The sequence below is a fragment of the Pecten maximus genome, chromosome 10 (assembly GCF_902652985.1).
Source record: "Pecten maximus chromosome 10, xPecMax1.1, whole genome shotgun sequence".
Taxonomy (NCBI): domain Eukaryota; kingdom Metazoa; phylum Mollusca; class Bivalvia; order Pectinida; family Pectinidae; genus Pecten; species Pecten maximus.
Window position 1 is genome coordinate 5452411 of NC_047024.1, and position 18133 is coordinate 5470543.

Consider the following 18133-nt stretch of genomic DNA (forward strand, 5'->3'; position numbering starts at 1 on the left):
TATTTTGTCTGTTTTACTATTCCACAAAAAATTTAAAAGTATCTGGTTAAGATTATTCAAAAAGTGATTGTTTGGATTTGGCAATGACATAAATAAATGATTCAATTGAGATAACAACAGAGTTTTGATGAGATGAATTCTACCTATTGGAGTAAGTAATCTCCTACTCCATATCTTAATAATAGATTTAAGTTTGATCAACTTTTTGTCAAAGTTTAATTTGGGAATTTCATGAAGATTAACACTAAATTCTATGCCATGAAGGGTAAATTTTGCCATTCCCCATTTTAATTTTAACTCCGGCAGAAAAGTATCTTCACTATATATTTTACTCCCTATCCAAATCACCTGTGTTTTGTCTATATTCAATTTCAAACCAGAGATTTTTGCAAAGGTATTCAATTCAAAAATGGACTCCCTTAAAGAATTTTCTGAACCATCTAGTATCAGAGAGGTATCATCAGCATACTGTGAGATTAGGATTGGAGTGTTACTAACATTTATTTTTTAGTCTAATACTCAAAATTTCTACACAAAGGATAAATATATATGGAGCGATTGGATCCCCTTGCCGACAGCCTCTTTTAATATTAAGGAAAGATGACAAATTGCCCCATTGATTTACAGTAGCATTTACATTATTATGCAGTACTTTTATCCAGCTTTGTATGTCAGGACCAAAATTGAAAAATTTAAAAACCTTATCAATAAATATCCAAGAAACAGAATCAAAAGCTTTTTCAAAATCTATCATTAATAACATTCCTGGAATATTGTTTTCCTCAGCATATTGCATAACATCATAAACTAATCTAGTGTTTTCCCCAATAAATCGGCCAGAAAGAAAACCTGTTTGATCATCACTTATGAGTTTATCTAAAACATTTCTAATTCTATTTGCTATAAATCCAGAGGCAATTTTATAGACTATATTTAATAATGTTATGGGTCGCCAATTTTTCAAAAACTGTCTAGGTTTATCCCCCTTAGGAATACACGTAATTATACCTTGTCTTTGTGTAACTGATAACATACCTTTCTTATATCCAAAATTTATAGACCTTATAATAAAAACCCCTAGATATTTCCAAAAGCACTTAAAAAATTCCACAGTGAAGCCATCTGAACCAGGGCTCTTATTATTTTTCATGTTCTTCAAAGTTTATGCTGCCTCATCAATAGAAATAATGCCTTCTAAGCTTTCAGAATCACCATGATCTAATTTTCTTACACTAAAAGTATCTAAAAAATCCATCAAATTTACATCTTCAATTGTTTCATTGTCTGCATATAATTTTTCATAAAATGAACGAATCTCTTCAAGAATATCATCCTGCTTCGAAATAACTACATTATTCTCTTTCTCAATTTTTGGTATTATTTTGGATGTGAAATTCCTATTTTCTAGATTAAAAAAATAACTTGTCGGTTTTTCTCCTTCTTCTTGCCATTTTGCCCTAGACCTTACAAAACTGCCCTTAATCCTATTAAGCCTGATATTTTCTAATTCCTTTTTCTTTCTTTCAAGTTCTTCCACATTTACCTGTTCCTGCTCTTCAATATCTTGAATGGCTTGTCTTAGGTTATTTTCAGTCTGAGTTTGTTGTTTCTTTCTATAAGATGAATAAGATATTGTTTTCCCCCTAATTTCCATTAACAAAATTTCAAGAAAGAGTTGATCATTAATTACATACTGTAAATCTGTATCAGGAATGTTGGCAATACTGTTAAGGTTGTAAACTGGAAGACAATATTGAGTTTTTATATCCAAAATAGTTTTTTTAACTAGTTGTAAATATTCTTCATGGTATGATAAGGATGTGTTAAATTTCCAAAGCCCCCTCCCCCGTCTGAATTCGTTAAATTTTAAATTTACTGTTGGGAATGAATGGTCTGACCTATATCCAGATTCTATACCTGAGCTATTGACACTAGATAACAGATTGTCTGATAAAAGGAAAAAATCCAATCTAGCCTGTTTAATTGGGGTTTTCTTCCTCCACGTATACCTTCTACTATCAGAATGTAACTCCCTATAAATATCAACTAATGAGTAGTTTTCAATAATTTCCAAAACTTTCTCTCTGGCTTTCCGGTTATTGATAGATTTGTAGCTACTGTCATAATCGAACTCTGGGTTTAAGACCAAATTAAAATCTCCACATATTATATAGTTTTCATTCCCAAATTCTTCAATAGTGTCAACTTACTACCAGTAAAGGTTTATATTAACGAAAAAACAAAACCGCTATAAAACGGATTTAAGAAACTGTTTCGATACATTGAAACATACGTTGCATGGTATTGTACTCGTTATACATGTCTAACGAAATATTTAAAATGATTTAATTCAAAATATGTAAAATATTGGAAATCAACAATTAATGAATTAATATAAATATGCAATATTATTAATTTGTTAGCAACCACCTTTCTTATAAATTTGATTTTCTTCTTGCAAAAACTACCTCGATATATTGAAGTTAGTATACTTGTAACGTATGATAGTGGTGTAAAATAAAACCTTTATTGGAAAATCTTTGAAAGCTAATCAATATCATAACAAAGATTACCGTACACCTGATTAACTGATTTAGAAACTTATAAAAAAAGAAATGAAGTATAGTGACCTTTAATTGACTGAGAAACTTGTGAAAAAAACGAGTTATAGTTATACACTGACTCTACATTGATTGTGAGACTAAAAAAAGGTTTTATAAAAGCACACTGACCCTAAATTTATTGGGAAACTTGTAAAACCAGAAACGAGATATTAAAGTATACTGTGAAATCAGTTGTAGAAGTATACTGACTTTAGATTGTTTGGGAAACTTGTAAAAAAGAAAACGATATATTAGAGTACATTGACCCTAAATTGATTGGAAAACTTGTACAAGGATACTGAATTTAAATACAATAAGAGGGACCTGGCAGAAATGGGAGTATTAAACATATCGTTGAACTATTAATATTTTGTCTTCAGTACATAAAACTAAAGGAGTACATTAACATACACACTTTTGTGTATTTAACTTTTATCAACTGACAACAACACTAGACAGTGCATGTTTTATATTTTTGGCGTAAATAGGAAAGAAGGATGTCGTCAAGGAAAGGTAGAATGATCTGGGGATATGATGGTAGTTAACGCGCTCGGAAGCAAGATGCATTGATCATGATGTATTAAACACACTAAAATAACTAATAAACTTTCCTTCCTATACGAACTATATTTTGTCGAGTAGTGATTCGGCTCACAGACAACAACACAGAATTTAGATGACTTTGAGAAAATTTGAAGTCGGAACAGCTACAAGTTAGCCGTTACAGGATAAACGTGTTTCATAACGCGTGATGTTTTTTTATTCTAGTTAGATAAACACGATAAACGCGATAAACAACCGTTACTTGCTGTGGACCTTTGTTTAACTAACTGGACCAAACATTGTTACTGATTACAGTATAACATCTGATTAATCATCAGTCCATCAATAATTACATTTTAACTGACCACAGTATAACATTGGACGAATCATCAGTTCATCTTTTATAACATTGTAACTTATTACAGTATAACAGAGGGAAAAATAAACAGTCCATCTTTGATAACATTGTAACGGAATATAGTATAACATTGGATGAACGAGTAGTTCATATATACAATGTAACAACATTGTAACTGAATGCATTATAACATTGAACGAATTGATCAGTCCATCTTTAATTAAATTTCTACTGATACAGAATAGCATCTAAAATGATGTTGGTCTATATATCTATAGTTCATATGTGAACTTTAGGTCAGTGTCTTTCAACTCCTTTTCCAGCATTAGATCGAACATTTCATTTTGTGCGACAGTGAACCAATTCTTCCAGTCCCCTGTTGTACCTGTGACCAAGACAAAATAAATAACTTATGAGAGGAAAGAATTAAACGAGCCACAAATCCTACAGCATTAAGGTACACCAAAGATTGTAAAGAATCTAATTAAATGAGTCTACATACCCTACATCATAAAAGTATACCACAGATGTAAATATTTCATCAAACGAGCACACACATCCTTTAGCATTAAGGAGGTAACCAAAGAGGTAAAGAAATTAACTAAGCGAGCACACAAATTAATGTTTACCAAATATTGTTAAAAATTTATTCAAACGAGCCCACACATCCTACAGCATTATGTACACCAAAGATTGTAAAGAATTGATTAAAACGAGTCTTCAAATCCTACAGCATAAAGGTGCACCCAATATTTCTACATCTATTTTTTTCTATTACACTAGTAAGTAAGAGAGTACCTTTTCTGAAAATGAAATTTGTTTTATCCTTTGAAACTTTTGAGATCATATCCTCCCCTTTTTTGCCTGAAGTTGTAGCGTCTGCAAGATTTTTAAATGAACATTTGTCGGCAATATCCTGTATAAGCTGAGGGCTTAATTCTTTGTTCAAAAAGGCTGCCAGACGTTCTATTTCTCCAGCTGGATTCTGAAAGTAACATTTTCGGGAGTAATTTGATTCATATTCAGACCAATAATACGTGAAAACACGACTCTATTTCAGGTTGTTAAGTACTGAATGCGCATCACCATTCAGGTTAATACACACAAGTTAATACGTATTCATGTCGTATTTCCATGGTAGAGTTTTTAATGAACCGCTTTTACATGATCCCTTCAAACATATTCAAACATGTTTAAATCTAGCTGTTTAATCAAAACAAACGTCAAATTTCTGCAATTAGATCCTGGAAGTACCATTATTTCTCAAAATTTATCTTGCGAGTCAACCAAATATCATAAATTGTAATAGCTGTGAAGTATGTAAAAATGGTACCTTTTTCAAGTCTTCGTAGAACGCGCTATGGATATTTGTTACTGCTTTGGTCCGTTTCGCCTCCTCCCATTCGCGTTCGTAGTTGACAAAACCCCCATAAAAATCTGGAACATATACGTTACAGTATATATGGCGTATAAGTGAACTGACATCCAAGTCAATAAACAAATCCCTTAATGAACACAATTAACGAACCAAACATGGTTTCTTTTCCATTTCTAGAAAGTAACATCCGTGCTTCCCCTACCTTCCCAGATAAATCATAAGTAATTTCCAATTTACCTTTCCGAATATTCTTAATTCTGAATATTCTTTACAAGGGTATCATTGCCAATTAAATTTTTGTTCCAATTTTGCCCTCGTTTGATTAATTTTGAGGAAGAAGTACGATTTAATTTCAGTAACATTCTGTTTGCTTGTTAGCTTCATATATGATACATACATTGTGAGATACTTTACTTACTATGTTTGTTTGCACACATATCCTGTATATAGTCGTTCCAAGATCCAGGAAAATCTTCTTCTGTACAGGTTGTCGTCGGATCGTTCTTAGTGTGGTTGTAAAATGATACCATCACATCCTTTGGGTTTCTTGATACATGAATGATTTTGTACCCGTTATCTATGTGTTTCTTTGGGATATGACGAAATGCCACGTGGGTATTGAGGAAACGTGGCGAAGGACGATTGTTTAATTCTTCAAGGTTCATAGCTTCCAGCATGACACCTCCTTTATGGCCACTGGTATACTGTGCTCCTTCCTGTAGGATCATCGACACGATCTCGTGTACCCAATGTGTCCCTACACAAATAAGGAATTAACATACATTGCTTACGTAAAAGAATATATTATATACCAAAGACGATTCCCCCCTTAAACTGTCATGTAATGATGTTCTCCATAGATAAAACATAAATAGGAAGTTGTTTATTGCTTTGATCTTGATATACAGTTATTCCTTTTACGTTATTGATGTGCTTTGACATTCTACTGTAATGGTACGTCAGGATAATTTATCAAGAAAACGAAATCCTTTTGCCAAATTCACAAAATCTACGAGTAGACTTGTTTTGAAAGTGAAGCCACTATGCTTGTATAATTGCACTAGAAGCCTGGCTTACCCATCGACGATTGTTACGATCTTATACACACTTATTGTTACAATCTCGTTCATGCTTACCGCCTTAGTGTACACTTGCTATACTGATCCTTCAAGTCTTAGGAAGATAACAGAGCTGTTATCGAAACATCACTAGCAATAACTGTATTGGCTGTGTTCGATAATATTTTATATAGCTATCCTTATCAACCTAAAGAATATGTTTTACAATAATCATGGTTATGTTTAAGATATGACAGGAGATAAGCCGATAATTCAATTGATATCATGTTTGTTTGAGCAAGGATAATCTTTGTATAACCCTGGTAACCACTAGCCGCAACATACCGTTTGGCTAGAAAGATCATCTCTTTAGCTTGATCGGTTGAGCGGAAGACTAGTGAGCCAGAGGTCCCGGGTTCGATCCCTAGCGAGTTTTTCAATGAGGGGAAGCAAGTAATCCCGGTAAATACTAGCCGCAATATATCCCTCGACTAGAGAGATATTCCACTTAGCTTGGTCGGTTGAGCCTAAGACTAGTAAGCCCGTGGTTTCAGGTTCGATCCCTAGCCGGGACAGTGAGTTCATACCTTCTGTTAGATGTGTTAGTTATTTTACATGATATCAGAGAAAAGTCACAGTGTTCAAATAAAATATTCATTGTATAACATATATTTAACCGTCACGTATTATATCTACATGTAAAACGTATTTTTCCTTAATTCAAATGAAGCAAATTACAGCAAACATATGTTTCTACTGAAGATAATATGACATAGTGTTATATATATATATTGATTATGGCTACTGCTGTTGCAGAAGAGAACTGGAAACTGTGTTGTTGTTATTTTTTTTTCCATTTTACGATAATATTCATTAGACAAATAATCATGTTTGATGTCAAAGTTACGGGATTTCTTACAATGTGTCGAGGCTGATTTAATAATTGTATTAGGTAATACTAACAGAATATTTATACAGTAGTAAACATTGTTGTGGGATATTGGAAATCTCTTTAAACGTCTACAAGATATTCTATTGTATAAATATCAATATGAAATCCGACATTAAGGAGATAAATACCTCCTTTTCTGATTCTAATAAAGGGTTCTCTGTAACAATATGGTTGACATTTTATAAATTGCACACACACACATATTTATACGTCGTATCACTTGTATGTTTTCACTTTTATCAGGAATTAACCTATTGCTGACTCAGGTATGATCACGTCTGGTAAAGGTATGGAAATTAAAAAGTTGGGCAGACCGGAATTGTTTTCAACTGAAAAGAACGGTCGTGTTCCCATAACATTAACCATTAAGTTGTCCCTGTCTGTCATTCTGAGGATAATCTTACCTGCTTTGGGGAATGTACAGAGTAGGATATCCGATTCCCTTGAGTCGAGGTTCCTTAATGCCTCCATGTGCTTTTCGGGGTTAGCCATTATCACAGGAAATTTCGGAAACATACAGCCATCGTAAATAGGATGTTTTTGGATCCTCCAAGCGTTTAACATTTTTTCTCTTTCCTCAGGATCAACTTTAAGTATGTCCATCTTATTCCTGTGAAGTATATATTAACAGAGACAACATAATGAAGATATCTTTATAAAGATATGACAAATATATCATAACAACATAGTATACACGTACCTTGAGAAGGTGTTTGCAATCCCTGTCCAATACGTGTCCTTTCTGGTGCGGCGTAACTCGACACTGATGACGCTCACCACGTTACATAAAGCTAGGTTAAATTTGAAAATGAATGAAGACGTGCTAGCTTTGTTGTTGTATCCCTATCTAATCATACCAGGCCGGTCTGATGTAATTGGTAAACTCGGGCAGGAACACAAATGTCATTTACTGGCTTGTGTAAACATAGTGTCCGCCCCTATGTAACCCTGTCATTTAATACTCGTCCCAGTTTATCACCCCTTCCAAATCAATACGAACGTGAGTGAGCTAAGCACACACTAACCCATACGATTATTCGGCGATTTGTGAACTTGATCCCTTGGGATATAAGCAAATTAAATAAAGTCCGTGCAATAGCAAATTCACTATAATTACGCAGAAAGCAAAGGCTAGTTATCAATATTATGTACAAGCTGTATCACAATGACAAGCGTGGTAATCACTACAGGATATAACACAATAGTTCAGGTTGCCTACATATTTCTCATACTTCATTTTTTTCAGGTTTAAAATAATTATATTGATCAAAAACATCACTTTACAAATAATTGGTGTCCTCGCGCAGGAGGGGGATTTATTCGACATACAACTTTTTATTCTTATTTATTCATACGTAAGTGTTTATTTTCCTCTTGTTTTTGTTATTTTGATAAATCACATCTCCTAGTGGATAGACATACATGAAGCTACCTAAACGGTTTCAGACAATCATCATCATCTCGCGCGGGAGGAGATGCACTCAATATACATCATTTGATTCTCGATACAAACTCATACTTCATTAACAATCCATACAAATATAATTATAAAATTATACTTTCTGTGTAATTTCTCTCCTTTGACTGTGACTTACCTTTCTTAATTCTGTCTGACTGTCCGTCTGTCTATAGAAAAAAAAATATGTACGGACAATTCCTCCGGTGATTCTATTCCCATGACACCTAGCACAAATTTAAAGGACTATATGTTAATTTGAACACATTGTTTTTCTGTCAAAGTATGGTTGTAATAGTAACTGATCACTATAAAAAGGTTTTCCGATGAAAAGTCATAACGCCGCAGTCGTTAGTCCAATTTAATTCATAATTCACCGAATATTGGAAAGAACCAAGGTATATCATTACAAAAATATGCTGTTTCCAAAACTATCAACATGGTTACACAATCAGGGCCTCTAAATGGCCAAAATTTAGATTTTTTCATGATTTGTGAAGAAATTCTGTCCATAGAGGTATTAGGATATTCCGACCAGCATAATATAGTTTTTGCTGTTTTCTTGGTTTTGACTAAATTTAATTCATTTGGATATTAAGGGATGACGTAAATTACTGTATAAATTGTGTTGCTAGGGCAACCTTGCAAAAGTGCTTGGCTATCCTTGGTTACAGATAAATGATATGTTCCGTTTGTTCGTTCATATTTTGCCCTCATTTTATTAACGTTGTCATGTCATGATGATATGCGTCCTGTTTTATCTCTGTGGTAACACCTGATGCCCGTAATAAGAGAGACATGTCGGTGTGACTAGTCAGGACGAGTTATTTATACGAAAGCAGGGCAGCCCTCGATCATAAGTTTAAACGACCCGGTGGTGCAGTGATAAAATGTAACACACTCGCTTTCACCCAGACGGCTGAGAAACGATTCCTCAATCGAACTTTTTTCTGTTCTTTTATCTGGATATGGGTTTTCCCTTATCTGTAAGACCCCCGCACACTTCCATACATTCCAACACAAAGATTAGTAAGCATTGATAAAACTTCACACTTATTGTAATAAGTAAAGTATATGTTATATATATATCATTGATATGTTGTGATGAGTATATTTCATACATGAAATGAACATAGACGCTTCTTTTCCAACAATGGCTACTTATATAGTTGTTTCACTGAAATCTAATATATGTTTTTTCAGTGGAAATCATTATTTTGGTGAAATGATAATATGCATATTAAATAGCATTGTATTTTAATTTTTCTTTCATGCCTTCTTCCCATTATCCTAGTATTGGAAATGGTGAAGATGATGATATTTACGAAACATCCTGTAAACTTGATACCTATTCGTTCTTTATAGAAACCAGCTGCATTTTGTTATATGATCGAGACACTTGCTAGTTCGAATCAATTCAATTAAGTCTAAGAAGAGTAGTTGATTAAATAGAGGTTACACAACGAGTGGTTGTTGGATATGGAATTTATTTCACACGAGTAAGTTATTTTTTTAAAGTTACAAAAGACACGAGCTTTAGCGAGCTTTAGTTGATGAAAAATAACTTACGAGTATGAAATAAATTCCATATCCAACAATTTCGAGTCGTGTGACCTGTTTCTACCACAATAATATCGGCTTGAATCAAAGGGAAACGTGGCCAAGTATAATTTCGCGTATGCAAATAAAGTGTACCGGTGAAGTCCGGGACCCGGTGATGTGACGTCATTAGATTATTGATGACGTCAATAACAATTGCAGCTTGGGTCAAAGTTCACCGTGTTAGCCAATCGAAATGCGTACAGAGTTTATACCACGTGTGGTATAAACAGATTCTTGATAAACAGCTGTAATGATTAACTGATGGTCTGAGAGTTGAATAACACAGGGTATTGTGGTAGAATCTGTTTTATCAAATGCGTTCTCGATCATCAAGGATTTGTTAAAAAATATCATGATTTGCGTGACAATTTGTGATTGCTGATGTGGGAAAAACTAACATCACAATGTTTGAAGAGATACAGGTTGATGAAAATCATGTCGATATTGTCGATATCGTGATTTAATCGGAAAATTTATATGAATATGTATATCAACACATCATCGTTATCGTATCTCAAAATTGATTTACGGTGGTAAATTATGAATTAAAAATGGATTGGTATCGAACTCTTGAAAAAGAACAAGGACAATAAAAACAAGAGTTTCTTTGCTGGTGTAAAACTAAGGTTATACCACGTTCTAATAGTATTTCTAGTTTTTGATGACGGCCATCAACATCATCATCTGAAGAAGTTAAAGTTCTCTTCTACGTGTTCTGATAAGATCATCGATATAATCAACTTCCCATGGAAACAAGAAGAAAGCAATCAAGAGAGGAATGAAGTGATTTGTTAAGGATGCTCACAGAGTTTTTTTTTGCTCTGATGATTTTATTGAAGGGGAAAGACATGGCAAACAATGAAAAGTATAAAAAGCTATGTATTTTGTTATGAAAATGCCTGGTCATTTTAGTACAATTGGCCAATTTTGCAACGGGAAATTTAATCACTAAAAGAAAGAAAAAAGAATTAAAGATTATTTTCTCTACTTGCAATGGCCGTGACGCAGTGTTAACAAGGCATAATCAATCTAAATCCAATCTTATTCAATTTCATTCCCATGACTACATCTCCTCAACAATTTCCTTACTTAATAACTATTAAAAAAATTCAATCAAAACAAAAATATGATGCAGTTTACTCGACTTACTGGATTAAAACCAATATACTGTTATTTCAATATTGCAAAAATATGTATTTTAATTGTAATTTCAATTTTCTTCAAAGAAAATAAAACGATTCTGAAGATTAACATTAAATATAGAGTTTTTTTTAAAAATACACACTGGTGTTTTATTTTAGAAGACTGACATACAAATCATATGGGTTTCATAATGAATTAGGAATAGTTGTAGCCTCTCCGATTTTCTAATATATTTGTAATTATAGTCTCAATGATGTGTCTCTTTAACATATTATATTCGCCACCATGATGAAATTTGGACTGTTGAAAATGCACATGATAGAGGTCACAAACTCTCGATCAACACCTCAAACTCGCCTGCCTTATTTCTAGAACCTTGTAACATTCTCGATCACCAAAATCGCCATTAAGTTGCCATGGCTGGGGTTATTCACCTAATCATATGACTGTAACTGTTCCACTATTTCTCATTGTCTGTTCCCTATTTTCTCACTTTAACTTTCAACTGGAACACACAGGTTTCTAGTCTAGCCGAAATGTGGATCAGTTTGTGGTCTGTTCATGTTTTTAAACTCCCGTCATAACAAACCACACCAACATTGTCGAGATAGATACAGCTCCTACTAAAGGTGTTTGACAGCGCCATGTGCATGTTCCCTCGGATCGTTCAGCTAACGCATGTCGTAAAATCAAAATATCGTTCGCCTAATTAAATAACTAATAACAATTTCGGAGATTTGTTATTGTTTTACATTTTATCTTAACCATCAAAGAGTTATCTCCCTTAATATGGATGATTCGTTCCAATCACGAGATCGTGGCCAGGTATCGTAGTATATACGAGTCATCGTATTCAATTGAGACAGGTTGTTACTATTCATACGAATGTCTCGATTATATCAATGAAATAGTTGAAGGCAAGTTGTGTGTAAAAAAAACCCCAGCCTTTGCTCAAATCGTGATCGGTATGATTCCACTTTACCAACCTGGATCTAGTTATTGGTCTATGAAAGTTAGCTTGGGGGTCGTCATGTTGAGTCTACTGAGGTTTTAGATCAGACGACATCTTTTATCAAACCACGTGATTCCAAATTTGGCAAAATATCCCCAAACCCTCTATCAGTAACGACATTGTCATCTTTCTCCAGTCTTGAGATACTATCCATGAAGGCTTTTGTAATCTTGCATCATTATCGCTTCAAGGAAAAGCTGTACTGTATCCAGAATGTAACCATTAGGCAGGACTATGCTCATGGATTTCAAAAGTTCCGCTTCTTCTGTCCACAATAGGAGATTCACAATGGAACAATAATTGTCAGTGTCAATAAAGGGCGAAAAAGTGAAAAACAATTCTAGAAACTGTATTCTTGTCCAGCCTGTCATGTCTTTACCATCTACATGAAACATAGGGTAAAAAAACAACTCCTGCATATGTTATATCTCCAAAAGATCAATAATGATTTCCTTAAATGTGGAATGAAGGCGAGAAGTCAATAATTCTCGTTCTTCAGTGCGGATTTCAACGTTAGTGTTAAACATTTTCCCCTTTGATGACGTTTTTTTTTTTATTAAAGATGTCTTTTGTGCGCTTGGAAAAAATGGTCGAGTTTTGATTGAAATTATGCATACATAATGTGCATGTGCATTTGACATGAAAAGGCTAGCAATACTATATATTATCTTAGATAATAATTGGATGATCCACCACGTATCATCATCAACAGCAACGTTTTTATTTTCAGGTTGCGGCTATCGTTTCTGATAATTCTTGAAATACTCATGTCAATCTCTTGATCATCAGTAAAGTTATTGCAATCCGCTTTTATAAAACCGATCAACTAATTGTGCTAGGGAAGTCTTAAAGGTAATGTTTGATCTTTGGGCAGGATCTGGGTTTAAAACTCGCTATATGCTAGATACTTTTGAATGGACTAAATATAGAAGACGTTCAAAATGTCCTTTTTTTACAAAAAAATAACGCTTTCTTTAAAAAATGCTTAAAAAATAAATAAGTATATTTACTTATTGATATTTTGGAATTTCGTTTATGGTTCAAACTTTTCTATTTCTTTAAAATAAACATTTATTTATATCTATTTTGTGACAAAAAACGTTTGTTTAGTAAATTAGTCACGTAATTAAGAACATTATCGATTAACTTCGATTAAATGTATAGCCAAGGGAACCAAGCAATTTATCGGGAGTGATCTCTAACTGTAAAAACAATCTTTATGCTGACCCCTATGGACAATTAACAATAATGGAAACCCCACCTTTGGCAAAAACATGTGAACAATTTACTAATTAACCATACCATTATAATCACAATTCTCTTTATTAAAGCATAAACTTTGCTTGTATTTTGAACTTAAATGCTAATAGCGGTTGTGAAAAGTACGCATATATGACATAAAGAGAGTCATTTCAATTAATACAAATGATCGTTATCAGTTCGTATGAAATAGAAATAACAAACGAGCTAATAGAGGGACAAAATGTGTTCCAGTGGGCCAATAGTCTTTGAAAGATCTATTCAACAAATTAAACAAAAAAATTTCGGAGGAGTTTCTATAAGCTTCGGTTGTATCTTTAACGAAATATGCCTCCATGCAGATCACAAATATGGTTCCGACCATTCAAACATCAAAATGTTGTGTTGCGGTAAATAAAATATATTCATGGAATAATTATGCTCTCATAGACTGAAAATCTTTCTTGTTAGTTTACATCCTACATAGTATACTGGTTGAGACTTATAAAAATCAACCAGAAAATTAAAAATGTACAATGATGGTATGGCCAAGTAAAAAAATCGCATGAAACTGCTGTATAAAATTTTATATATAATCCGTCAATCTCTCATTACATTGTAACTGATACATTGTAGTATTTGACAAAATGTTAGTCTATTTATAGTTCATATGTGAATTTTAGACCAGTATCTTTCAACTCCCCTTCCACCATTAGATCGAACATTTCATTTTGCGCGACAGTGAACCAATTCTTCCAGTCCCCTGTTGTACCTGTGAACACAAAACGAAATGTTATGAACGGAAAGAATTTGAGCCCACACATCCTTCAGCCTTAATGTACACCAAAGAGGGGAAGAATTCAACGAGCCAACACATTCTACAGTAAAAAAAGAAGAAGAGAGATTTAAAGAATTCAATTTAAAGAGCCAAAAAACCTACCTCACAAAAGTACACCAAATATTTCTACTTTGATTTAAATCGCAGTTTATTGCTTTCCATTATGCTATTTCTTGAGACATTACCTTTTCTGAATATGAAATTTGTTTTATCCTTTGAAATTTTCGGGAATATATCCTCTCCTTTTTTGCCAGAAGTTGTAGCGTCAGCAAGATTTTTGAATGAGCATCTGTCGGCAATATCCTGTATAAGTTGAGGGCTTAATTCTTTGTTCAAAAACGCTGTCAGGCGTTGTATTTCTCCAACTGGATTCTGAAAGGAATATTTTACACATAATATCTTTTTATAAGTAACCCGCTTTTATATTACATTTTCTATACATATATATATATATAAAAAAAGGATCATTTCCATGTTTAGTTGGATATATAAAAACAAAAAACATAACTTAACGACAAAATTTCTTTCGCTTTCACAGCAATTGTTGCGCTTCTGAAAAGTTTATTTAAAAAAACCGAGACTTTGACAATAGGCCTTTCTGCCCTTTCAGGCTTCTTCAGACGAATCGCACATTTGTTAATATATATATTTAACCTTTTACATGTTTACTTTTAGCTGTTCGTTCATAGAAGACGCTCAATTTCTGTAAGTGCATTTGGTAAGCAATATTTCAAAAGTATATCTAACGAATGCATCCTTATACGTAATTACGGTAATTGTGGTACCTTTTTCATGTCTTCGTAGAACACGCTATGGATATTTGTTGCTTTGTTTGTCTGTTTCGCTTCCTCCCATACTCGTTCGTAATTGACAAAACCCCCATATAAATCTGGATCAAAGTAACAAAGTATCTATCAAGCAGCATATTAATGGTGAATGAATTTGAAAACATGTCCCCGTAATAAAGCATTTACCTATATAAACACAAAAAACGAACCCAAATTGTTAATTTTCTATTTTGACGTTCTGAACCTTTCTACTACGATTTAATGAATGATGTTTTGATAAAGTAGTTTCCCATTTAACATTCGGAAATTCGGAAATATATGTTTTCAAATGTCTTTTCTCCTCCTTTGATCAATTTTGAGAAAGAAGTACGGCCTCGATTAAATTTCAATAACCTTCTGCTTGTTTGTTAGCTTCATATATGATAAATACACTGTGATATACTTTAATTACTGTGTTTGTTTGAACACATATCCTGTATAAAGTAGTTCCAAGTTCCAGGAAAATCTTCTTCTGTACAGACTGCCATCGGATCATTTTTGATGTGGTTATAAAATGATACCATCACATCCTTTGGGTTTCTTGATACATGAATGATTTTGTATCCGTTATCTACGTGTTTCTTTGGGATGTGACGAAATGCCACGTGGGTATTGAGGAAACGTGGCGAAGGACGATCATTTAATTCTTCAATGTTGGTACATTCCATCATGACATTCATTTTGTGCCCACTGGTATACTCAGCTCCTTCCTGTAGAATCATCGACACGATCTCGTGCAACCAATGTGTCCCTACACAAATTAGAATTATTACGCACATGCAAACGCAAAAGAAGGTAATATACATTATACAAAAAATAAAAAAGTTATTTCCTGAATTTGTCATCTAATTATTTTCTACATAAATATGTGAACTCACTGTGCTGTTATTGTTTTCCTTCATGACATGTGATTAATGTGCCTTGACATTTTAGTGTAACGATACGTCGGGATCAGTAGGAATGATCAGTTCAAATACTCTCTCTCTCTCTCTCTCTCTCTCTCTCTCTCTCTCTCTCTCTCTCTCCGATGCTGATGAAGATGACGATGATGATGATGATGATGATGATGATGATGATGAGTAGTAGTGATGTTAATTGTACAAAGATGATGGCAGTAGTGTGCATGATGTTAAAATTGTTGAATGTTAATGATGATATGTGTTTCGAAAATAAAAGAAAAATAAATAAAATTTCCAGTTCAGAAAAGGAACCCGTGTCACATTCATAAACTCTCGGACACAGAGTCACCGTTGAGGTGTTAACTCGGTTTCCTAACAGTAAACAAATGCTTCAGAAACATGATTATCTTTCTTGCTCTCGATTTCTTTACATCGAAACAAACCATTTTTTCGAGATATATATGTTTAGGAAAGGCAATACAAAAGCGGGTTATTTAAAAAAAGATATTATGTGTAAAATATTCCTTTCAGAATCCAGTTGGAGAAATAGTACGTCTAAAATAATATATCGATACACTGCCGTTTTTTTGGATTTTCTATTGCTTATTTATTTAAAGCATTTCACATTTCAACTTTCTAGTAAGGCTATTTTAAGTTTTACTGATTCGATGAAAGAATTATATTGTTACGTTATTTGGAAACTAACAATGTTTAAATCTCAATTTTACTGTTTTATGTTGCGTGATCAACTTTCAGAAATATGACTTGTTTGTTAACAAGTATTACTTCTTAAAGTTAAAACCGACACAATCGCAGTAAATACTACATAAGTTATATGGTAGGGTTGGGAGATGTGTATCTGTTGAATTAATTAACAAGCCGGCTATCTAAGGATTGCACAAAAGTCTCACAAATGAAATATAATAAATTATTTAAAAATTTAGTTAAAAATATATATCAGATTTTATTCCTAGATCTGTATTTCTATATAACACATTTGCCCTTTGGCACAAACTCTGTTTACCTGTTGACGTAGTTGATCTGATAATAATGGTACATGTTGTACATGGTTATCTAATATTGTCTCAGGCTATATGACAGCCGTCTTCCGTATTATCATGTATCAATCAATCAATCATATATACTCATACCTAGGACTTAGGACTATAAAAGATTAGATGTTACTATATTATACAGTCGGTTTTCCAGGGCGCCACTACTGGACACTAAGTCCTGGGCTGGGCTCTTGCCCGGGACAGGCCTGTACCGATACATGTACAGATGTATACCTATGTAAGCTATATGTATGTATGATGCACGTACAATTTAATAAAAGTACCATCTAAAATAAGAAGATTCATTTCATTATACATGTAATCATTATTGGTAGCCTACAGTTCCAACGCTCACGGCTTTAAAAGTACAAATTCAACCATACTTCGGACCTCTTGGGAATCTCCGTCATTTGGAACGCCATCAAAACATGCAATTGTGTGCTTCTAATGGTCAATGAAATCAACAAACAAATACACTTTGCTGTTTATTTTCATAATAGCGTCGATATTTGAAAGTCTTTGCAATTAATAAATTGAAACAGTTATTTCACGATCGAGAAGTAATTCATGTATACTACTGTTACTTTATATTGTCGTAGCGGAACTCCCAATCAGCGGTTTTCTTATTGGTCTAAATTTCAGGAGAAATATTTTTCGGGAAACGACGAAAAGTGTTCCAATTTTCCCATGGTCTCTGTACCTAATTGTGGGGACAGTGACGAAGCGATGATGGCTAGCATCAGGACAGTGGGTTAGCGACGATGGTGATCATCAGGACGGTGGGATAGCGACGAAGGCTAGCGTCAGGACAGTGGGTTAGCGACGATGGTTATCATCAGGACCGTGGGATAGCGACGCTGGCTAGCGTCAGGACAGTGGGCTAGCGATGACGGTGAGCATCAGGACCGTGATTTAGCAACGATGGAGAGCGTCAGGACGGTGGGTTAGCGACGATGATGAGCGTCAGGACCGTGGGTTAGTGACGATGGCGAGCGTCAGGACCGTGGGTAAGCTAGCGACGATGGCGAGCGTCATGACAGAAAATTAATGACGATGGGTTAGCCACGATGGGTAGGCATCGATGGTAAGCTTGAGGACCGTGGGTTGGCGACGATGGTGAGCGTCAGGACCATGGGATAGCGACGATTGCTAGCGTCAGAACCATTGGTT

General features: G+C 34.0%; 2 protein-coding genes across 3 annotated transcripts; both read right to left on the reverse strand.

Annotated features, from left to right (window-relative positions):
• Window positions 1–3005: 3005 nt before the first annotated feature.
• LOC117335513 (sulfotransferase family cytosolic 1B member 1-like) lies at window positions 3006–7782 on the reverse strand. Of its 2 annotated transcripts, XM_033895552.1 has the most exons (6): window positions 7593–7782; window positions 7297–7502; window positions 5301–5639; window positions 4838–4941; window positions 4303–4489; window positions 3006–3889 (listed from the first exon to the last, which is right to left on the reverse strand). In XM_033895552.1, exons 2-6 carry the CDS (start codon window positions 7493–7495, stop codon window positions 3777–3779), a joined length of 942 nt encoding a protein of 313 aa, XP_033751443.1. In that variant the 5' UTR covers window positions 7496–7502; window positions 7593–7782; the 3' UTR covers window positions 3006–3776. The 2 variants fall into 2 exon arrangements, with proteins under 2 accessions (XP_033751443.1, XP_033751444.1); XM_033895553.1 differs by lacking the exon at window positions 7593–7782 and having other exon boundaries at window positions 7297–7562.
• A 6139-nt stretch (window positions 7783–13921) lies between these two features.
• LOC117335515 (sulfotransferase family cytosolic 1B member 1-like) lies at window positions 13922–15946 on the reverse strand. Its single transcript, XM_033895556.1, has 4 exons — window positions 15422–15946; window positions 14968–15071; window positions 14368–14554; window positions 13922–14116 (listed from the first exon to the last, which is right to left on the reverse strand). The coding sequence occupies exons 1-4, from the start codon at window positions 15852–15854 to the stop codon at window positions 14004–14006; spliced, it is 837 nt and encodes a 278-aa protein (XP_033751447.1). The 5' UTR covers window positions 15855–15946; the 3' UTR covers window positions 13922–14003.
• Between the last annotated feature and the right edge of the window lie 2187 nt (window positions 15947–18133).